This window comes from Mixophyes fleayi, chromosome 1 (genome assembly GCF_038048845.1).
Source record: "Mixophyes fleayi isolate aMixFle1 chromosome 1, aMixFle1.hap1, whole genome shotgun sequence".
Taxonomy (NCBI): domain Eukaryota; kingdom Metazoa; phylum Chordata; class Amphibia; order Anura; family Limnodynastidae; genus Mixophyes; species Mixophyes fleayi.
Window position 1 is genome coordinate 152,644,339 of NC_134402.1, and position 25,254 is coordinate 152,669,592.

Here is a 25,254-nt window from a genome sequence, read left to right on the forward strand (position 1 = left end):
GTGAAATAGTTATCCCTTACATTGGCAGTGTACATATCTTATTCCTCTGATACCCACTGGAAAAATAGTATTCTTTTCCGAAAAATCTGATAGCACATCCTGTGAAATGTCACCAGGTTATTGGGGATGATAAAATGTCACAGCTCAGATAGCGTCTATTCACAGCACATAGGAGTAGCACGTGTTATCAGGAATCCACAATCTCCTCTGACACTCATGCAATGGCTCTTTCTTTATTCACAGGCAGCACATGCATAATTTATAAACTGGCATCATAAAAAAAGACTGGCTGTTAAAGCTAGTTGTATGTTCTGCTAAATATCAAATGCGACAAAGGTACCATCGCTCAAAGAGTGTTTTGTATAATCTATCAAACTGAAACTTGCTTATCTTAGTTTCTGTCAAGTGGATGCAAAAGAAATGCTAGAGCATTACCAATAGCATATAGAGATGTTTTCTAAGTATTTACTGTTGTTGCACTAAGGTTTAAATGCACATCAAGAAAAAATATTTTTAAATATGGGGTAGTTCCTAGGAATCAGTGTGACCTGTAAATGTGCCATCTTCATCCTTTGACGCTCATTTAAACATCTCTTCCTGCAAAATGAGATTTTGTTTTTGCACATTGACAACATTTGAGGCCTACATTTAGCTAGGAACAGCTAAATGCACCCAGCTTTGATCAAGGTAATAAAGAGCTTCACAAAAATGACATGTAATAAAGACAGCCAATATTGATTTTCTGTAGGTGTTGGTCTACAGTTTTTGGGGTTTTTTTCAAACTCTTGTGTTTTTTTTCAACATTTAAACTGGTGCTGCACTGACACCATACAGTGCTTCAATTTAGCTGAAGCCTCCTTAGTATCTCATCTATGTGAATGCAAATTAAATACAGACATGGACCTACAATAGACTTAACATAACTGTTCTACAATATGTGGCTTGTGTCTATATACCTGAATACCTTATACACACTCCAGCCATTACTCAGTTTCCACCACACTCCTGTTTAAGCCATAATCTCTTAGGTGCCTATTTATCAATCATATTTTTCAATAAAGTCCCCGAAAATGGCAAAAAAGTGGTAGATAATAATTATGCCCCTAAGTGTCTTGCTATATGATCTTATATTGTAAATTACTACATGAACCCAACAAAGAGTCCTCCATTATTTAAATAAGTTTGTGTCTGGGCTCCATGTTTAGGGGAAAACAATATTTTAATAATAAATTAAAATATGCAACATTTAAGGTACAATATGTTAACAGAGATGGCAGAGACCTCGACTCCATGAATATCGTCCTGGACTCAAACGATACTTTATATAGTAGGAGCTCAGGTGGATCATCAGCTCTAAAACAGTTTCTATAAAGTTCTATATCAGTGGTACACAACATTTTTTTGACTGGGACACGTGCCCCATTGTTTTGGGACCCTAAAGAGACTGCTCTCATTAGAATGTGCTGACAATAAGGGGACCACAAAATCATTTCTGTGGCATCAATTGGAGTTCCAACCCACAGGTTACAAATCTGTGAACTATATAACAGTCCTGAAAGCATTAAAGTAGGGAACACTGTGACGAGAGAATTGGAAGCTATGGTTACGGTTTATCACAAGATTAAAAACAAGCTGTAGTTATTAATGTTTATTTAGGTTTTAAAGTATACAGCAGTGTTAGGCCCAAATGTATTCCCTCAAGTCTAATTGTGTAGCTCCCATAACATACTATACTATTATGTCAAGCAACAACTGTAGATATCATACTGCCAGAGCCACTGTATCATTCATGAACAATGCAGCAATCACCATAGTCAAGGAGTCAAGTTGCTTTCTCTAACCACTCATCCAGCAAGCACGTGTAATACAGCTGCCTCTCCATGCGTCATCTTGGATACTAGGTAAACGTAAAATAGCTACAGATGTCTCTGACCAGTAATCCTGCTAATCTAGATCAGTGTTTCTTAAACCTGGTCCCCAGGACCCCTAAAAGTGCATGTTTTCCATATCTCCTTGCTTTAGCACAGTGTATTCATTACTGACTGACACATTCTAACAGATTCACAGGTGGTGTAATTATTTCCATTGTCATCTGGAAAACATGCACTGTTAGGGGTCCTGAGGTCTGGGTTTGGGAAACACTGATCTACATGCAACAGAGTATGAATTACAGGAAAATAGACATTTTATTGGTAAATGTTGCAATACATCATAGTAAAATACAAAATTCTGCAAGTGTTATTAACATATATATCATACTTGCCAACTCACCCGGAATGTCCAGGAGACTCTCGCATTTCGCGTGAGTCTCACGGACTCCCGGGAGAGTGTGGCAATCTCCCGGATCTGCCCACTTCACTGCCCACTAGGTCCAAAACGCCGCGATTCACCGGGAATCTTGGTGTTTGGCGTTACATCACGGGGCGGGGCTAAAATGACGCGCTTTCAGAGCCCCGCCCCTGCACGCCCACCTTCCCCGGTAGGCTCCCGAATCAAACTTGCCATAAGTTGGCAAGTATGATATATATGTTTCCATACCTTAAGAGAACTAGACAAGAATGACACTCATTGGCAGTTGACTTTAAGGTGTTATTCTATGTTATCAGTCATTTATATGTGACACTCTCTTTGTCTTGAATCATTTACTCCTTTTCAAATTTCATCCTTCAGGATTGCTGGAAAAAATACTGGAGGTGGTCTTATACATGACACGAAACACATGAAGTCTATTCTACATAGGAAATATTTGTTCTTGTGACACAATTCTGCTCAGAACCTCTGTAACATTTTGCAGAGTTAGTTCTATTCAATTTAAATATTATTACTTTATTATTAAGATCAATGTTTGCGGGAAACCTTTAAATTCCACAGAGAGCTGTTGAAACATCCAGAACAGTTCATGCTTACAGCGTATGTATCATATCCACTTGTATACCCTACAGGGTATCAGTTGAGCAAACTACTACACATTAATGTGATTTATTTTACATTCACTCCCTGGCCAAATCAAGGGAAAAGGGATGAAATTGAGGGGCTCTTTGCAAGACTGGCTTGAAATTGATGTTGTCAGCTTTATTTCATGTGAAACATGAACTGTGAAACTGAACTTTTAAAAGAGAGGCACCATGGGACAATTGCTAAGAAGGCTGAGCATTGTTAGTGCAGTGGATATCATGCCAACAGAATTAACCTCTTTGTGGGAGGAGGCTGTCAATTTCTATTGCAATGTGAGCAAGGTCTACATCGAATACATTAGATAGGCACATAAGTAAGACATTTTAAGGAAAGAAAAATAAGTATGCACTGCAAAAGATAAACGAATAAACAAAAATCATATATCATTTTAATAAAACCCCATTCAGACAGTTGACTTTTTAAGGAATACTGGTTTTGAAATAAATCTATATTTATCAAAATCAGATTCAGATCCAAACAAACTGTTCCTAAACAAAATAAAAACTGCTATCATTTATTTTATTTATTTTCACAAGGTATTTACTTTGACAAATAACAAACAAAAAGAATGGAAAATTGTATTTTTATAGTTAGCAGCACGGAAATGCAGGGATATGGTGACATCCAGTGGAAGCTTGTGCACATTGCATGTAGTAAAAGTCTGTCTGGGTATTTGTTTGTCCTAAAGCTGTCGATTAAAAGTATAGTACATTATTAAACAATTCTATTCTGTAAAGTATCTTCTGATGTGTCTTAGATAATGAAAAGTCAACCTGTTTTGAAGTTTTTAGGAATTAGGACATGGATTGCTGATGTAACAACTATAAGAAGCCTTAGGGTGCTTGATACATAATTGCCACATGTACAAACAAAATAGCATTACCAGCAAAATGTTTTACTTATGGCTCAGTCGCAAAACTTTTATTGCAGATACATTTGACACTTCCTGAATTCCAATAGACACAGCCAGAGGTGGAACTACCGAGTTGTAGGCCCCGATGCAGGGAGGTGGGGAGGAGGGAACCGGGGCCAACCTCTGCATCTGCCATGCAGCGGGTCCCACTATCTCCATGGGCCCCCCGATGTTCTGTACCTGCAGCACTAACAGTAGATCTGCCACTGGACACAGCCTTTATGTCTGCACTTTCAATGGTAACTACTCAATGGTAACTACACAATAAATTTGAATCCCAAATTGTATTTTTGGCTGTTTTAGTTGACAAACATTAAAAGAGAATCTGTCACTATGCTCTAGACCAGGGTTGTCCAACCCGCGGCCTGCGGGCCGCATGCGGCCCCAGCCCGCCTGTAAATGTGGCAAAGCGGTTGTGGCAGGGGGCAGCACTGTTATTGAAAAAAAATATCCTGGAAAAAAAAAAAAAAGAAAATACTTACCTTGCGTTCACGTCAGCTGGCGCTCCGGCTCCCTCCCTGGTCTCCTCCTCCGTGGCGGCGCTCGCAGTGAATGTCGGGGGTGTCATCATCACACCCGACATCCATTGCGTAGCGCAGCACAGAGGAGTCACCTGCGCGAACTATCAGCAGCAGTGAAAGATTATCCAGTATCTTATTGTTGTTACTCTGAATTTGGACTTTCTGCACCATGCAATTATGAACTAGCTGTGTTCTCTGTATGTAGCTAATATAAATATTAAGAGATGATTGTATTTTTAATATTTTAAACCATTATAAATGTGCAGTGCTGAGTAGAGTGAAATTATCACCCACTGTTACCCTCATCGGAGGCTGCTCCATGAGCCATTTTTCCCGCCACTCTATCTTTAAATCTCTGTAGATTTCTATTAGTCCTCCTGATGCTACCTATATCGGTGACCATTTCAAACTGGTCAATAAAAAAAATGATTCATGGGTGCAGAAAGAGAGGAAAAAAAAGTTTTTGGCATTTAATTCCCCGAACCCCACTAAGGGGCAGATGCAGGTAAGTTAAATTGCAGCTGGTAATGGGACTATTGCTTTAATCATGATTCTGCAACAGGTTTCCTAACTCTTACTAACTTCATTTCCAAGTAAGTTTAATATGTTAACTATGTTTTTTTGGATGATCAGCTATCGTTAGTGTATTTTATGTGCAGCCCAAACCAACTCGTCATCTTCCAATGTGGCCCAGGGAAGCTAAAAGGTTGGACACCCCTGTTCTAGACTAACTTTCTATTTGCTTATTCCATAGTGTTTTAATTTATTTTATCTCTGAGAAGTGTATGAATTAAAATAGTGCAGAATTATTTTTTTCCTTGGTATAAACATGGAAATATAAATATATTTTCCATATTATGTACTGTTCATAAATAGAAATTACACCAAAATTGCTCAACAAATCCCGATGGAGCAGAGTTTATTGCAGTGTGTGGCATGCCATAGCATATAACCCTTTTATTTGCAGCTTACTCAAACATTTTCAAGTATCCACTGCTAAACTAATCATAGATCGGTCACAGGGTAGCAAAAATATCCTTTTAATTCTCAGCTGTGATGATGTTACTTGTAATACATTTTAAGGGGCTGATTCAATTTGCCATGAGAGATACAAGCACAAATTAGAGATGTTTTCTATACCATTAAATTGGCCACTAAGTATAAAGTGCCAGGCCTACTCATTAACAACGAACTATTGGGGAGAAGTTACATATTTGTGTCATTCGCACTAAATATTAAAATAAAACTATATAAGTATTTAAAAAGGTACACCATTTCCATATTGGATACACAAAGAAGTTTAGATTATAGGGATTACTGGTATTAGGCTCCATATGTTTGGATGCCCTGATTTAGTTTCCATGGGCTCTGCTAGCTCCTTTTGAGGAACATGTTAAAGCTCAGCTTTCTTTAAATAGTGGAACATAAAATTACCCCTTAGAAGCATAATATTCAGATACTGTACTTACACAAAAGTCTTTCAAGCTATAACAAAAATATCTAGTATTACAAGTGATAAATCAATAATAAAGCGTATTACATATTGATTTCAATCTATAAACATCTCACTCCAGTATAGATTCAGGTAGCATCAGCTACTATAGTGTGCTTACATTCTTCATTATTTATTACCAGCTTGAGGGTGATATTAGGCTGTGTTCTGCCTCTGGCAAGGCTCGTATGTAAATTCAGAGAGAGGTCACTAAGTGGCTGCTATTACTGAATAAAAAGTCTGTAAGTGGTAGTCAGACATTAATGAATATGAATGGCAGCTATAAATAAAATACTGCCAGGGAAGTCCTCGGTTCATCAACAAGTAAGGAATAGCAGCTCCAATTCAGCAATAATACTTGCCAAGATGTAGGAGGTTGTTTTTCACTATTTCCTATCAATGCTAAAGGAAAATATATTCACATTATTTTCACTGTATGTTCTCTGTTTAAGTAAGGGAAACACAAGTTAATGGAAAGAGAGCTTTACATTTATCCATAATCACTGTTATTATTATTAATAAGTCAGGACTGACAACTGCCCTAGAAAATGTGGGAGTGTCCTGGTATTGACCCACATTTTCCAGTCTCCTAAATATAGTAAACTAATAATAATAATAATAATAATAGTAAACAAACTCCTGGCTATTATAACTTCCTGTTCTCACGGTGTGTTCAGGATACTAGAAGAATGACAGCCAGCATTGTCATTAGCTGTACTGATGACTTTTACTCTGATTGGTTGTTGTAATTCACAGAAGGAAGAGTAGCTAATAGCAAACGGAAGTGATGTTGGCCTAGTGGTACGTAATAACGCTCATAGGGGGCTTGGCATTGTATACTTGACATCACATAGAATCACCATAATAGAATCTACTTTGTAAACTGATCCCCAGAATGGGCTTTGCTAAGCGTGTTAGTCACAAAAAGGGGATTTATTTAGTTAACATGTCACCAGAAACAATTTAATTTGTTCAGAGGTCACTAGAATGGGTACCGCTTTGTATAATTGACAGTCATCTCTATTTTGCATATATTTTAAAACATTTAATATTGGTATTACTGTAAATCGCTACGGAATTTGTTGGCGCTATATAAATATTGATGATGGTGATATTTAAAATGAAATGGTTACCTTTAGAATTGTGTTCTTAAGGGTGTTTGTGCTCTCTCTCCCTTTCTATATTTGCATTGGTTTCAATTAAAACTTTGGCCAAAATTACGTTTTGGAAACGCAATAAAAGAATAGAGAATAGACTGTGTGTGGCCGGGGGAGCATCGAATGGGTTAAACCTGAGCACTAAAGGATTACTACAGCAACTGCGAATCACTTGACATGAATGAAAATCAGAAGGTGATTAGCATCCCTTAATATTAGAGTCAATAAAATGTCATAGCAAAAGATCACTTGGTAATCGAAAAGCGTTGGGGTTTAGGACTATACACCCGAATAACGGAGGCGTTCTTATCCCCCACTCACTGTGCAGACGGAGAAATCCGGCTCTCTGTAGATATTACTTTCATGTGCTGTTCCATCTGATTCAGGGAACTCCTCTATATAACAGCGCATCACCCTCTGCTTAATCACCCTTGAAGAAGTCTCCGTTCGAGATGAAACGCGTTGGGTCACCTTTTTGATCCATTCTGGTATCCGTAGACAGGAAGTGACTCTGCGCTCCACTGTGGAATGCATCTCACCCGCGCATTCCAGCATACACGATCCGACTGTTGCAACCAGCCTGCCTGTTCTGGAGTTCCATTCTGAAGGAGATCATTGGACCTTGATTCTCCTTCATCCAGCAACGCTTCCACGCCGTTTACCAACATTAGCGTGAGTTCGGTGGTGCACACTTCGGTCATCACTCCATTTTTTTATTTGTATTTTAGTTAGCGTCTCATGCTGTGCATGGTTCATTGTAGTTTATTGTTATGGCCAGTATTGGGTCTTATTAAACTGCTTTTTAGTCAACTCCTCCTGGTCACATACTTTTGTTCAGTCTGAGAATTGCATTTCTAACCACTATATTATTGTGTACCAATCATAGCACATATTACCAGCTGATATAACCCTCTTTTTCCTCTTTCTTTTTTCCTTTCCCTTCTATTTTCTCTCCCCCCCCTCCCTCTTTTCCTTCTTCTTTTTGAGGTTTATCCTGACCAACGTGGACATATGTGGATATCTGGATTGATCCCTAATTGGTTTATACTCCATTGACAGCAATTCCATATCCTGCAAGTGTTTTTCAGAGACGTTGTGTGTTGTTTTTTTGTGGACTTATAGAGCCAAGAATTTTTTGCTTTTTTTCTCCATTCAGACTATCTTACAGTCCTATCCTTGGTATGCATTGATACACCACCTTTAGTTTTGTCATTTCCAGCCATTGTATGTGATGTGTTTTATTTATTCTGCTGCAATATTCACCCTTTTTCTTTATTAACACTTCGCGAGCGCAGTTGGAACATATTTATTTATACTGTATTTACAAGGAGGGATTCCTTGGTTCCTCCGCTGCTGCGAGTGTGTCACCTAGTCTGATACTGAGCGCATATGTATATCTATTGTATAGCAAAAGAGCAGACTAAAGACTGAAAACTATGTGTGAAGAGGCCTCTGTTAAGAATCATCTTTTTTTACCTACCCCCATTTCATACTGAATATTCATTTTGCAGCCAAATGATGTTTAAATAAAACAAATCAACTATATTTCATACTTGCCTATTATCCAGGAATGTCCAGTACTCCCGAAGGGGAGAACAAAAAATGAGGTGCATATGCGTTATTTTAATATATATGTATGCTGTGGGGACAAACTTACTGAAAATATGTCTATATCCTTCAAATTGCACTAAAGACATTTTTCATTGTCTCTCCGATCCAGTTTTCTAATCACAGCAGTGACCTGTGGTTTACAAACGACAGCAGGCATCTGCGCTGTGAGAGACTGGTAAACACAGCTAATTATTTACACAAATGGCTGAATACGAGTAATATCCAATTTATCACAGGCACCAGCCAGATTTTGCCCTGCTTATGTAAGTCCGTTAAGTTGTTATGCCAAATGATGCTGCCAAATGATGTTATTTTCTTAATACCAGTACACATTAGTAGATTTTGAAAAATCCAATAAGCTATGTATTTAGAGGTACAACAGTTGAAATCTCTGGCTGAGGAATGATGGTTAATATGCTATGCAATTGGGAAACATGCACAGCTGTGACTTGAAATGTTTTCCCACAAGTATGCCAATTAATTATACAGGAATGTAAACTAGAATTGATTCTAGAGTGAGCTGGTAAGAAAAAAAAATCAGTCATTTACCAATATTTCAATATTTATTTGTTATTAGCAAATGTCATTTAATATTCTACTTTATGCTACTAAACGAAGATAAATTAAATATTTTTAGCAGTGACCTTGCTGCAGTAGTGCATTGCTTTTGAAATTCTTGGGGCCTGTTTTTAATGAATAGGAATTCACCGGCTACTAGAGTGGATTTAACCAAGATAGCATTAAAGTTAAGGTTAACCCTGTAGATGCTGAGCTCATATATCAGGTAGACAGACACGTAAATTGCTGGGGGTCATTTCTCAGGCACATTTTGCAATTAATATGTGAAGCTGTTTTCATATGGCAAAGAAGACTACATCTCATTTTACATTTTTGAAGCTGAAATCTTAAAAGAAAATGTCTAAATAAACACAGCTGAGATGTTCAGAAGATAAAACCATCAGGGATCAATAGGATTAGAGATGGATGAATCAAATCAATATACTGTAGTATGCAATCCATCAAGTTTTGCCCATTTCTTTAGACCTAAATAGAATTGTGCCAAGTAATGCAGAAAATTCTTCCATAGGGGTATTTTAGTATAATTATCAAAAACTGTAGTTTATCATTATTATTGTTTACAAAACATTTATATTAAGAAAAACATAAAATAACAACACATTTGCACTATATACATTTTTTTACCCTTAATTTTTGTTTTACTTTTTCTATTTTAATCAGAAATAAAAAAAAATGCCAATAGAAATAGCAGCCCCTCTCTTGAAGATGAGGTATTGTAGCAAGGAGTCTGGGGGACAAGGTTTAAAGGCTGCTTAAACAAAATATTAAATGTTTTCTCTTACCATGCTATTCATTTTTGAAGAGGTTGAAATAGTTCTCTGTTTTCTAAAATGAGTTATTTCTTCTGCGTATCCCTCCTTTGGTTTAAAAGCAATTCTGTTGCCTCCTGCAGTGCTTTCTGAGGATGAGCGCAAACGCCTCTCTGTGTATCGCCCTTCTCGGTATGGGCTGAAACTACTGGCATAGTTAACTGTGAACAAATAACAGTAACGACAGTAAGTGTTTGTTTAAATATATATGGAAATATATTTAGTGCAGCCATATTCTTACATCTGATATTTCTCTCACTTTCGCTGTTCACACTAAGCTCCCTCGTGTACGTGGATGCAAATTTTCAACAACCGCCAATTCAGGGGTTTGTGGCCACTACGGGTCTCAGAGTGGAGGTGACTTGGCAATGATAGGTCATCCCCCAAGGCTCCAGCTCTGCTTTCAGGAGAGCAGAGTAAGGTGCCTCTTCAGAGCATACATTAGTCTGCACATGCACAGTAAAACCCTTACTAGGGCATCACTGGGCATGAGCGGGTCGGCGTATGTGCAATGAAGCCCCACTTAGGGCTTTACTGCTCAGGTGGCAGTCTGTTGCTCGCTCAGAAGAGGTATTGTCTTAGAACATAGTCGTTGCCTGGAGGCTAAAGAAGCTTCGCTGAGCCCTCTCCGAAATGTTGCTATGGGGCTTGGTGATGCAGAGTTCCAACCCTATATAATATTATTATTATTATTGTTGTTATTTATGTTATTATGTCATCAATGTTCCTATTTTTACAGATAACAGTCTCTTTCTGGGCGGAGAGAATTAAGCCAAAACAGACTTGTCCTACATAAAGTTAGGATCCAAACATAAGTGGAAAACCTCAATTATTACCATGACATTTTTGAGATGTGACATGATGTGACCTGATCAACAACTCAACAAAAGTATCCATTTGACAAGCCAATAAACTGTCTTGGTATATTATGTCTGAAACTAAATCTCAAATTATTCACCTGGTTCATGTCTAATTAAGGCTGAAAAACAGGCTTGATATTGTAATTGCAGGCAATACTGGGGTTTTATGACAATTTTTAGCTTTTCACAGGATAAAAATAATTAGAGAGTAATGTGAATGCGAAAATCTAATTAAAGTAGATGCTTCTGCTCCAGTGGAAAGAACAGTGAGGCTGCTCAGACATAATAGTTTGGGAAGGACAAAATTCAGAGCCGTCTGTTCCATGTATATTTTATTAGCTCGGCTTATTCCTTATTTACATAAAGGATTTATCACTTATAATAAGACATTATAATTTGTTCTGTCATTTGTTTCACTTTTAACAAACTTTAGATGAAAATATGCCAATGCATGGGAATGTTTTAAACTAAAAATCATACAGTAACTAAGAAAGCCTTAGGCTATTTTAATGAAAACATGTATTTGTAAATAATGAAACATACAATGTAAAAGAGGTGCTGTACAGTTAGTTAAAACAGGCCAACTGGGAGAAATTAAATATAAATAAAAATATAACAATAGTTTTCGGCCATGCTAATTAGTGCTACAACATAGGCCAGGGTCTATGTTGATGTGGCACCTAAACTAGGGCCTGATTCATTAAGGATCTTAACTTGAGAAACTTCTTATTTCAGTCTCCTGGACAAAACCATGTTACAATGCAAGGGGTGCAAATTAGTATTCTGTTTTGCACATAAGTTAAATACTGACTGTTTTTTATGTAGCACACAAATACTTGATAGCTTATTTGTACACTGAAATTTAAAGTTGATATTTGTGTGCTACATGAAAAAACAGTCAGTATTTAACTTATGTGCAAAACAGAATACTGATTTGCAGCCCTTGCATTGTAACATGGTTTTGTCCAGGAGACTGAAATAAGAAGTTTCTCAAGTTAAGATTCTTAATGAATCAGGCCCCTAGATATTACATGATGTTTTATTTTCTCTATTAGGAGAATTGAATGAAAGAATGAATACCTCTAGCATGGTTATGCTGCATGAGAGAAGTCTGTGTCTCGGAAGACGAAGTGATGCTTTTTGTTTCTGGCACAGAACTATGATTTGGCATGGTGGGAGTCTGTTCACATTGATACACTGCTGGCTCAGATTTTTTTGGAAAGCATTCTGTAGAGTAGGAGTGCCCTCCATTGTGAAACACTGACATGTCTATGTATTGTTCCCCATTACCATTTTGGACATCAGATACATCACTTGTAGACAGTTCACAGATCGGTAACAGTAGTTTAGAGCATCCAAGGGATGAGTTTGACCCCAATCTTTCTACGGCTGTCTCAGTTTTCTGTTTTGTAATTAACAAACTATCACTCTGGGAGGTGTCTTCTATTATTTCCTTGTCTTTATTTACTTGAGTAACAACAGAATTTGGACTTGCTACATTCTGTGAGGTAGGGACAGGATGGCAAAAATGCAGTTTGTTAGATTGTTGATTTGTACTGTTTGGCAGGGATTCAGCTTCGGAGGCAGAATCGTCCATAAATGTGAAATCGGATGGTGTTTGTGGAGCAGTCGTATGATCTGTCGAAATAAGAGGTGATTGTGAAGATTTTTCTGTATACTCTGTTATCTCTGTAGCGGTATGTAACACTGGCTTGGCAAGTAAAGAATTTGTTTCTTGAGATGCCCGAACTTCTTCTGTACACCCTGAGATTTGCAAGGATGAAGGTTTCTGGCACTGTGACCCATGTTTGGAAAACCTATAATGGGATGAAAACGACCTAGGAAGAAGCTTTCTTGAGGAATGTTTAACAGAACGTTTGACATCATCTTCTATAAATCCTGAATCATCGCCCTCACTTTTACCTAAGCAGTTCGTGAACAAATTCTTATTCGTTGAATGATCCTTCCTTCTTTCGAAGTCCTCGGTGATGGATCTTGTGATCTTCTTTCTACATGAGCCAGGTATACTTGTGCAGCTCCTCACCTTTGTTTTGCTGTGCTCTTCCGGTTCAAGGTTCTGCAAAGTGTTTTGGGTTGCCTGGGAAATGTTTACAGCTTGGCTGGATTCAGATCTGTGGTTGCTGTCTTTTCTATAATGGAAACTTAAAGATGGAGTGCGAAATATACTTCGTCGTTTCCCAGTACTACCTGAGCTGGAATTGGTACTAGATGGCGAGGAACTGGGCAGTCCACCAGTATTGTTGGAAGAAGGTGACGAAGGCAAGGAGTCTTTCCTACGACTTATGCTGCGTCTAAATATCGGCAGTCTGGAGACAAGAGTTGAGCGTTTTGAGTCCCCCATCAGAGCTAAGCTTTGTGCCTGTGAAAACACAAAAAGTGAACAAATTAAGTGATGATCACCATAAGCTGCAGAATTTGTTATTGTGTTTTTCTTTCCTGCTAGAATCAACTTGAAGAATTTATGTAATATATAGCACATTACAAAAATGCTTTTTGACATGCAGTCATCATGACAGAGAAAAATACCAACATAATATTTTTTTTTTATTATGTACTTCACAGATGAACATTATTATACATTAGTCTATGTCACACTCAGGGCCATCTTTTCCATTGGGCATGATAGGCAGCTGCCCGGGGGCCCCACGGGCAAGGGGGCCCCATAGGCACGGCTCTTAATGAGAATAAATAATCCTGCAAAAGAAAAAAACCTGCATAAAAAACCTACAAGGGTCACTGAGCAAGTACATCTATCTATCTATATCTCTTTATATCTATATCTATATCTGTATCTGTATACATCTATATATCTATATCTATATCTAGGGGAGCCGGTGCACTGCTTTGCCCAGGGGCCCATAATGTTGTTAAGATAGCCCTGGTCACACTTCCTTAACTGTTGTCCAAGGTATTGAAATGTGAGGCTGAAATAAACTGCACATTTTGTTCTAACCTTTTCCCTGTAGATGGCAGCTCTGGTGCAGTATTTAGTACCATTTATCCTTTTAAATTGTGTTTTGCTCTCCCAATTCTGTCATAACAGACAAGTACTTGAGAGACATGAATAATTTTACCATGCCATACCATGCCATTGAAAACAAAACATATTAATGTATACTAATGACTTACAAGTCAGTATTTTTTATCACATACAAGAAATCTGTTAGCTTTTTGGCCTAGATTTTAATTCGACAATGCAAAATAATGTTTTTGCTAGGTTGCTCATGATTTTTTTCAAATAATCAGCGTACCTGAATGTCAGCCCCTTTTCATTCAAACACTTGTTTATTCATTTTTGTTTTGCTATGTCACTTTTCACTGATTTGTCAATTTCCCCCCTATTTTCTGTGAATTTGAAGCTTCAGTGCTTGTGCAGAAGAATGTAAATGTCACGATAGAATTTTTAGCCATCAGTGTCTGCAGTTGCATATCTTTTAGAAAAAATGGCAGCATCTGCAAACGCACAGCATCTACGGAGCTTACTCCTATGTCAATCAGAGATTTATTTTAATTCATGATTGATAGAGGCAATTGTGAGCATAGGTGTATTCATTTATTAGAGCAACTCTAGAGAAACAGTTTAGCTAGGACGGATTTGTTGTACACAATTTTGTACATTTTATATTGTTACATACATTTTTGGACTTATTAATTCATAAAGTATATAACATACATGCCAACTTTCAAAACTTCTCCCCCGGAAGATCCTGGGGTAGAAGTCATGATGTGACAGGGGGTAGGAGGGGGCATGGTGAAGTCACTAGCCCTACTATAAAATGCCAAAATTCACGGCATTGAATAGCAGGGGCAGGGGCTTAATGACGCAATTAAAACCCCACCATTCGATGCCGTGACTTCCCGAAATTCGGGAGCCTCCCCGAAATTCCGGGAGATTAGGCAAGTATGGTATTTAAGCCGATGTACCTTCCCTTACCCTGCTACAGCTTGAGAAAGGCTCCTTGAGTTGAAACACGTCAGTGAGCTAACAGGGGACTATTTCTATACTCCGTGAACTATGAATAAGCTTGTGAGAAACCTACAACGGCAGCTACATTCCGGCTGCGAGCTGTTGGGTTATTGTGGAAGCTTCATACCTTATAACCTCTGGTACGAGCCTTGTATTTCACAAAGACCGTGTATTTTAGTGATTTTATACGTTATTTCAAAATTGAGTTTGTCCTTGCACCATTTGTTTGCTTTATAATAAAAACGGGATTACACTATATACTTTTCTCATCTTTCCTACCGCATGGAATGAAAATTGATATTCCACCTGTCCATAAACTGAGGAGAGCAATACATTTGAGCTTCTTGGGAAGAGCCTGCAAAGGAGTTCTATTCAAGATTGTGAAAAGGAGGAGAGGTGTTACTATGAGTTTCCAGCCTTGTCGTTTGAAGTCTATCATAGGATCAGGCTCCAGGAGTGTGAAGATCGCTATATATTGCCCTTGGAAATAATTGGATTTTGCAGTGTTTATCCGTGTATGGATTTTTACAAAAAGGACTTGTATGTTTTTCACATTATACCATCATATTATATGTTTTCTTTATTAGTTTGGTAGCGCCAATTGTTTTCCATGTCATCATTTTGCAATCTGCGGTAAGGGATCCAAAGATTCCTCTACTGCAATGCTCTCCCCAGAGGCTTCAATGGCTGGTGCTAGCTATTGCGGACAAGATTTAAAAATCTTTGTATTTCGGAACCTGTTAAATTGTGCAAAAGCGCAGTCCCCATAGATACCTATGGGGACTGGCGAAGTCAGTGGGACCGCAGCAGATATCGGAGATCCTATAGTTATAAATAACTTTAAAACTTTATTTAACAGTAAACTGCTGTTTTCAGGGGATTTTAAGATAAAAATAAATAAGCCCCTATATCTTTTACACGTTGTTGTCAAATATTGGTAAGCAGGATATTCAACCGGAAGCTGCATGCATACCCAAGAACTTAGTGCAGATGGGTCTTGAAACTTTAATAAAACATACCTGACACTAGAACACTACAAAACACCTTTCTCCACTTTCTTCCTTAGGTTGCTTAATATTAAATGTGCTGGTCATGCTGTGTAACTTACATTCTAGCACCAAGCTACCAAAATGAGATGAATGAATCAATGGAACAAAAGCTATAAGTGAATAGATGACATGATGAATACAAATTGGCCCACACAATACAAGCTCAGAGAAGTATTGATCATGGAAAAAGTTATGTCCACTATACACATGTGCAAAAGTACAAGCTAGATTCTGTTATGATTTACTATTAGCATTAAAGAGAAAGCACGATAATTCAAAAAACAAAGGACTCCCGGGAGACCAGGCCATTATGCTGCATCGTGACCACTTCCTAAAAAAATGGGTGGGATTAAGGCCTCAATGACACAATGTCGTGCAATTTTTCCCCCACCCACTGTGGTGAAATGACTCCATAGTATCCCTGCGGCACAGGGACTAGGCCAAAGTTATGCAATTAAGGTCGCCCAGCCTCCCTTTGCACTCACACATCACCTCCCGTCCGTAATCTCCCAGAGGAGAAAGGAGGGGGAAAAAAAGAAAAATCGACAGATATACAGAAAAGGTAGCTACCAAAAAAGTAAGGGGGCACAGATCCAGCACAGATCACGTCCTATATCTATCATTTCAATTAATTTTTGGATACTAACTGGTAAAATGTTAACCACACACATCAATATACAACTTTTGCATTTAAGAGTTAAAGTGCAATTTGACACCCTTACCTTGGGTACTGATAAACCTTGGCCCAAATATAGACACTATCCAAACAGTCACAGAAATTCTGTGATGGCATTTCAGCTAAATCTGTATCAAGATCCCTCATGTAAAATACACAGGACCCAAGCAAGTTAAAATGATGTTTTTAGTATACAAAACCAGTAGTTGAAGTGGAAATTTAGAAGTGGCAGTATTGAAAATGTAAGCAAATGGAATTTGATAGTTTTACAATCGGTGCAGCAGGAGAAGTGGCGGTATGGCATACCACCGTATACCAGCCTAATTCGACCACTGGCAAACATTAAACCAGTTTTTACAAGATCACCAGGGTCAGACTGGCCTGCTGGAGATCCGGGTTATTCCCCGGTGGGCCCTGATCCCTGATGGCTCCACCCTCTTCGTTGGTGGGGGGAGCAGGTTACCTTTAAAAAAATATATATATATATATATAATCGCGGAGCCGGCGCCACTCCTCCCTGCTCCGTCATCACTGAATGTTGGGCGTGACACTATCAAGTCACGCCCGACATTCAGTGAGGAGCGGCGCAGAGAGGAGCCAGCAAGCAAGAAGACAAGAAGAGAAGAGAAGAGAAGAGAAAAGAAAAGAAAAGAAAAATTAGCCAATAGAAAGGTAAGTAAATAAACAGTGGCATTGGGAGGAAAGCTTAGGGTCTGTTCTAGACAGAATGGAGCCCAGAGTAAAATTTGCTTTTGGCTCCTCCTCACCACAAAAGAAAGGAATTCTCTCATTACCATGGTTTCAACGTTCCAGTCACAATGTGTATTATCTATTATAGTTTTGTAGTCAGAAGTGACAGAATTTATGCTGTACAAAAAAAAAAATCTGTCTATCTATGTAGAATAATTTATACTGATGTATTTTAAAATGGATCTTACATTTATATTTATTGTAAGGACAATGCCCCAAACATGTTTAGAGAATAATATTGGCAAAACTAATACTGTTTTTTCTCAGCCATTAAGTATATGCTCATATTTTATGAACTTCCCACTTAAGGAACAAGTTGGCTAAATACTGACACTAGCTCATTACATCAGAAAATTCTGAGGTTTGCATTCATTAAATATATGTATGATTAAACAATTATTGTAGCCTCATTTGTTAAGAATATCTTACTCTAAAGGAATAATAACAAATAGGCATGAAGCATGTTTTTCTCTTACCATTCTAACATTTGCAACAAAACAAAATAAATATGTAGTTTTTGAATAAAATCAGAAAATGCTTTAATTCATACTTAAAATATGTTGTGTCATAAAAATTTCTCCCCAATTGTTTACATAAATTGTGAGGAAAGCATTTATCTAAAAGATAAAACACATAGCTAGGAGTGTGAGGCCATTGTGATCGTAACCTGTGCAGGGGAACTGTGATTTTTATTGGGTTACTATGAAAGCACATCTGCATAATTACCCATCATCTCTCCGCCATGATAGATAGACAGGGGGGGAGAAGCTGAAGAGAGTAAAAGAAGAGAGTAAAGACATTTACAGAAGTGTTGTCTTTGAAGACAGTAGAATCCAGCAACTCTGGAAATAAAAACTACTTTGATACTCTACATCAAACAACACAGATATGACAGAGCTATAATAATGGTACAAACAACAACAGATCTTTGTTTCATAACTTAGATGCTTTTAAAAGTCTTCTTTACTAATATATATGGCATATTTCCTATTAAAATTATACGAAACACACTTTAGAACACAACAGTCAAACAAAGTTCCTTAAAGTAGAGAAAACATTTATTATATTTTCAGTGTTGATGACTACTCAAATGGACATCATTAACTATAAAATGTATTTTGTAAACTTTTCTTCATATAAATGAGTAAGATTTGTAAGAACACAGAATGATTCATTTACTATCATTGCATTACATTTCTCCTAAAGCAAAAGCAATCAGACATCTGCTGAATGGTTGCTGTAGTTTGGTGCAAATTATAATGAAAACTAGTTAAGCCATAGTGCTGCAAGTTGCAACCTTTCCTTAGGCTTGTATTCCTTGACAGAATACGCCCTTTTCTTACTTAACATGCTACCAAAACTTGTATCCATTCTTTCATATTCTCCCGTCTTGACTATTGCAATCTCCTGTTATCTGACATTCCTGACACCCATATATCCACACTTCAATCCATCCTAAATGCTGCTGCAAGACAGATCTTTCTCTCTCACAGCTCCACATCTGCTTCACCATCATCATCATCATCATTTATTTATATAGCGCCAACATATTCCGTAGTGCTTTACAATTGGGGACAAACATAATAAACTAATAAACAAACTGGGTAAAACAGACAAAGAGGTGAGAAGGCCCTGCTCGCAAGCTTACAATCTATTGGACAATGGGAGATTGACACATGAGGTTAAGTCTACATTTTGCATTTTGGCCCAGCCAGACTGCAAAGGTAAAAGTGACTCATAAGCTAAATGAACCCGTCACACAACAATGTTGGTCAGGGGGCAGTCGTCCCGCATGAAACTGTGTAACAGGCTAAAGGTGCCGAGGTTAAGAGGGTGGCCGAGGAATATTATAAGCTTGTCTGAAGAGGTAGGTTTTCAGAGAACGCTTGAAAGTTTGTAGACCAGAGGAAAGTCTTACTGTGCGAGGGAGATAATTCCATAGAGTGGGTGCAGCCCGAAAAAAGTCCTGTAACCGGGAATGGGAGGATGTAATGAGGGTGGATGATAGACGCAGATCTTGTGTAGAACGGAGTTGCAGAGTTGGGAGATATTTTGAGACGAGAGGAGATGTATGTTGGTGCAGCTTTGTTGATGGCCTTGTAGGTTAGTAAAAGTATTTTATATTGGATTCGGTACAAAACAGACAGCCAGTGTAGAGACATACAGAGTGATTCAACAGAAGAAGAACGATTTGCAAGGAAAATCAGTCTTGCCGCAGCGTGCAAAATAGATTGTAGAGGTTTGAGTCTGTTTTTGGGAAGACCAGTAAGGAGGGAATTGCAATAGTCAATGCGGGAGATGATGAGTGCATGAATTAAGGTTTTAGCAGTGTCTTGCGTGAGATATGTGCGGATTCTAGAAATGTTCTATAGATGCATGTAGCAGGATTTAGATATAGAGTCAATGTGGGGAACAAAGGATAGGTGTGAGCCAAGGATTACACCTAGGCAGCGAGCTTGTGGGGTGGGATTTATGGTCATGCAAATCTCTACACTGGCTCCATGTGTCCTCCAGAATCAAATTCAAATTACTCACCCTTACTTACAAAGCCCTCAACAACAACACCCCTGCATACATCTCAAATCTCATATCAAAATACTCTCCCTCCCGCCCTCTTAGATCTACCTCTGACCTGCGCGTAGTCTCATCTCTGGTAACCATCTCTCACTCCCGTCTTAAAACTTCTCCCGTGCTGCTCCCTACTTATGGAATTCCCTACCACACTCAGTCAGACTTTCCCACAGCTTTCAAATCTTTAGACGTTCTTTGAAAACCCATCTCTTTTTTAGATGTGACCTTACACCCGAGAACACTATTCACACTAATGCAACCTCACAACTGTCTGAATCTCCACTCTGAGCCGCTCCTCTTGTTTCAGCTGTGCACTATTCCACTTGGAATGTAAGCTCTCTAATGAGCAGGATCCTTCATACCCTTTGTTTTCATGTCTGCGTTTATTTTGTCTACCTTGTATGTCCCTGTTTATGTATGTACTGTTTTCCCTACTGTATGGCACTGCGACGCGCTGCGGCGCACTGTGGTCACCTTACAAATCTACGATAACAATAATAGACTGCCAGGGTGGGAGAGAGACACGTTCACGAAAGAACACATCCAAACTGCAAATGCACTTATGAGAGTACAAGACACGTAAACTGATTCATACACCTATTCTGCTTTTTGAAGGCCATCGGCAGAGATGCATTGCGCTGCATTGAAAGAGATTGTGGTCTGTCATAGAAATACGTATGTCAGCTTCTAAAAGGGGCCCATCAAAATGCTGCCTATTATCATGTTTGGACCACTTATTTAATTAATTACAACTTTTTCTTTTTATCATAAAATACTGCTCTGGTGCCTGATTTACATCTGCACTAACATGTGCCACATTTGGGAAAATGTAATGTATTATCTACATAAATCTATACGCATATACATGTACCTTCCTGTATATAGTGCTCCAGCATGGCACAAAGGTGTTTCTTTGCAGGCCAAGAGGACAGCATTTGCGTGGGCTTGTTATTTGCAGAATGAATACACCTACTAATGCATCTACTTGTACCTTTCAGTTGAATTTTATATAGGAAAGTGCATTTCAAACAATGTAATAAAAACAATGTATTTATGTGTCCAGGGGGTAAATGTATCAAGCTGAGAGTTTCCCTGTGGATTTGAAAAGCCAATCAGATTCTAGCTATCATTTAATAAGTATATTCTACAAAATGACAGCTAGAATCTGATTGGTTGCTATAGGCAACATCTCCAGTTTTCAAACCCGCCGGAAAACTCTCAGCTTGATACATTTATCCCCAGATGTCCCGTCACTCTCTGGAAGCCTAATATTTTAGAATAAAAAGTTGAATTTGATTACGGGGTTGTAGGATGGACTTTGAAGTGCCGTTTTTACTCTTTCCACAATGAGCATTTCCATTTAGACTGGCAATCCTGAAAATGTAGGCACAGATTGCTATTTGGGGGCAGTTCATAAATGAGGGCATGGGCGTGCATTTCTGAATAAGCTAGACAGACATTTGCACTAATAAAATAAATATGCACACATTAGGTCAGCTACCCACTTCCATAGTGTAAGGATTTTTTAATGCTAGCATAAATGCAGGTAAAAATGGGGCCTATTTAGAGCTAACTGCTTTTCACAGTGCAGCTATTCATGGATAGAACACGGAACGCAAACGGAATGTTAACTCAACACCATCAAATGCTAGTGATAATGATAATGGATATTGTTTTTAACAGTATTAGAACCTATGTAAATGGATGGGACAATAGAAAAAGTGTCCACACTGGGGCCCGAAATTATACTCCATAGCCCTGCCTACACCATATCACCCACTAAGAATGCAATAGGAATGCGCTACCTGATCCAGCCGGTATACAACCACACACTCACAGCACTCATCGAGATGCATAAGAATTGTAAAGCGCTACAGAATTTGCTGGCGCTATATAAATCATTGTTGAAGCATTATAATAAGAATGTTCACCTAAGCAGACGCCAAATAGGGCTATCACAAATACTGATTTTCATTGATAAAGGTCCACATTTATTATTGAGTCTTTGGTTTAATTTGTGAATGGAATTTAAACTAAGCAAGGTGTCATTTACATCTTTGAAAAGTCAGCACCAAATTGGGACATAAAATAAAGGGAATTAATATTTTTTTAACAAAAACTGAAGGAAAGATGATGACCTCTTACTCAAAGTAAGGTAACAGTACAGCTGCATCTGTCCATGAATGACATGTTCCAGGTCTGGAAGGAATTTGAGACCCTTATATGCTAAATGCCTTATATACTCTCTCCTGAAAGGAATGTTTTCCACTGTGTGCAGCCAAAAACGTAATAACTTGATGTAATAATGCATAATATAAATATTTTAAAGAACCATCACAAAACAGACATTTTTTGTTTGTATTTGGGTGTTGTAGTCATTCTACTATAAATATATATTTGTTTAACTTCTATAAACACAATGTTGTATTAACTTAATAGAAACCACTCTTCAGCCTTGTTATTCTAAAACAATACTTTGTTAGTTCCTTATTACTCTCAAGTTTTATTTTTTATTTGCATGGACGGAAATGCCCGGGTGATTTGTATCATTCCAACCACAGTATATATTAGATACAAAAAGCAGCAACAACATGAGTTTAACTGTTGTATTTACTACAGGTCTTTCTGGTAGACATCATACGGAAGGGAAACATTTCATAAATTAATTTGCATAATACAATGTTAATGTTAAACAATGTTTATGTATGAAAAATGAAAAGTAACATTTCTCCTTGTAAACAAATCACAGTTATGCAACTTTACCACTAGAGGGCAAAATATGCCAAATAATCACTTTTCTGCATTGCTCTGTGATAAGTTGCACAGAGAAATACAAAACATCAGTTATGATAACATTTCATTTGGAGAATCATATGGCCTTTGATCCTGAAAAAAAAAAATCTCATGCAAAACACCTGAAGGTTTTCTTTTATATATTCAGCAAACCAGCAGAAGCTCTAGTGTTTGGAGGAAGAGGGCTGCGAGCGATCCCTGTGTGACCTCCATCCTCATAGACCTCTCACTGGATATACATAAAACTACCTAATTGAATTATTAGATATAGCATGTATTATTGAGACGCGGCTAGACAAAACCTCAGCCCCTATCTTGGAAGCTACAGTCTTAACCAATTACTATGTGATCCACTGATCCACAGGGAAAGTGGAGTAAAAAATTGTTTTAAAAACAAACACTTAGGGTGTATTCAATTGTTTAGTTTCCGCGCAGCAAAAAAACTATTACCGTTAATATGGTAATAGTAAGCTGGATTTCAGCTCGCAGCTCCCTAAGCTGCAAGCTGAAATCCAGCGAGAAAATTACCATATTAACTGTTTTTCCGCGCACTATTACCGTAATAACGGTAATAGTGCGCGGACCGCGTGATTTTTGCCGTTTCCGCCGACAACTGAATACGCCCCTTAGACTTAAGGCCCACCCAGTCAGAATAATTCGCTCAATTGAGTGTATTGCTGCCTAGACTTTTACAGGTTTGAGTTTCAGAGACTTATGCTGGGGAATTTCAGTGCACAGTTCAAAGATAAACCCTCACACCTTGGCCAAGGCGTCCTATGCAAAATCGGTGCTTTGGGCCTTACATAAATGATTACCTCTGCTATGCATAAAAGTGGTCACAGACTTGATCCTGATTTCCACCGTGGATTAGTAGACTCTGACATAATGATAAACCCAGCTACTGCGTTAGACCACTACCCCATTTGGTTGTAAACCCTCAAGATAAAGCTTCGCCCATAGAGATAACCATATATCATCCAATGAGGGTTTTTAATCCCAAGCCTCTGACAGCAAATCTGGATCACTCTGGTGTAATGGGTGCCTGTGAGCATCCTTGATCCCTTGTCATTTACTGTAATAGGGATGTGGCTGCCACAATGGACACTAACACTCCTGTTTGTATATGACTCCACAGGGGTATTAGGGAACATAAGACCAACCAACTGGGCTTAAGCTTGAGGGTTCGGAGGTGCAAATCTCGGACAATGTGTGGTCTCTCTGTGTTGATTGTGGCTTGACCTTTAAACTTCAGGTTTCAGCCAGGATCAAATCTTATTTTTTTATCTGAAGAACCAAGTCAAAATCAAGCATTTGATTTCCTTTAGAAGATCTTTCTACACACATACATGCATTTGTGTCCTAACACTTGGATTACTGCAGTGCATTCTATCTGTGTCTCCCAGCTGCACCGTTTGCAGCTGGTATAAACTGCAGCAACCAGATTGTTAACTAATCAGCCGCGTTTTGACCACAAAACACCTGTTCTCTATTCCCTTCACTGGCTGGCTGTAAGATGGTGAATCTGTTTCAGGATTGGCTTTTTGACATTCAAAGCCCTACATAACCAGGGCCCTGGTTACTTAAAGCAGCTTCTGATTCCCAATACTTCCACTTGCACACTATGATCCACATGTGAAGGACTAACCCAGAAACTTAAAAAACTGAATTTGGGGCTCAAAATTTTAGCTTTGCGGCTCCTTCTTTCTTGAAATCCCTGTCTTATACAGTCCTAGAGGCCCCCACTCCAGATATCTTCAAAAACAGACTAAAGACTTGCCTGTTTACTCAAGCATTTAAGTAATGTCCCTTTATTTTCTAAGAACAAAAACAAATTGCTTAGCTCTCTTTTCTGTACTCTTAATTCTTTATATGCTTATTTATTTATTTTAATCTTTAAATGTAAAACACTTTGGGGGGTATTCAATTGTTAGCGAGACGGGTGAAAATCCCGTGCTCAAAAAATATTACCGTTAATACGGTAAATACTCGCTGAATTTCAGCTCGCAGAATTTTGAGCTGCGAGCTGAAATCCAGCAAGTAAATTACCGTATTAACGGTATTTACGTGCAAATTACCGTATTAACGGTAATATTTTTTTGAGCGCGGGATTTTCACCCGTCTCGCTAACAATTGAATACCCCCCTTTGAGTACTGTTGGGAAAATAGCACTATATAAATAAAATTATTACTATTATTACATGTAAGAGTATATTCTACACTAAGGCATAGCACTATTAATTCTCAATATGAAATAACCCATCTGATGATGAGCTCTTTGCTATCAAAATTACATATATTGGAGCTCACTTACTAATAGTGTATGTAGTTGTAATATTTCCACTAGACAGCAATAACCAATCAGCAATTAGCTTTTGTCTATCTAATGCAAGTCACACAAAGTAAGTGTCTTATTGGCTACTATGAACTAGTGCACATTTTGGAACTTAAATGCAATGTTAATGAGCCCTATTGTATTGATTTCCCTAGACAGATGAAAAGCTCAAGGACCAACTGCTTTAATTTGGTACAT

The 25,254-nt window shown here is 38.1% G+C and overlaps 1 protein-coding gene across 2 annotated transcripts in view; it reads right to left on the minus strand.

The window, feature by feature from the left end:
• The window catches only part of CCSER1 (coiled-coil serine rich protein 1), a 794,335-nt gene that overhangs the window by 642,944 nt on the left and 126,137 nt on the right, over positions 1-25,254 (minus strand). For both annotated transcript variants that reach the window (XM_075201724.1, XM_075201734.1), the window contains exons 2-3: positions 11,978-13,277; positions 10,011-10,198 (exon numbers count right to left, since the gene is read on the minus strand). In XM_075201724.1, coding sequence (XP_075057825.1) covers positions 10,011-10,198; positions 11,978-13,259 — 1,470 coding nt within the window. In that variant the 5' untranslated portion in view covers positions 13,260-13,277. The remainder of the gene's footprint in view (positions 1-10,010; positions 10,199-11,977; positions 13,278-25,254) is intronic.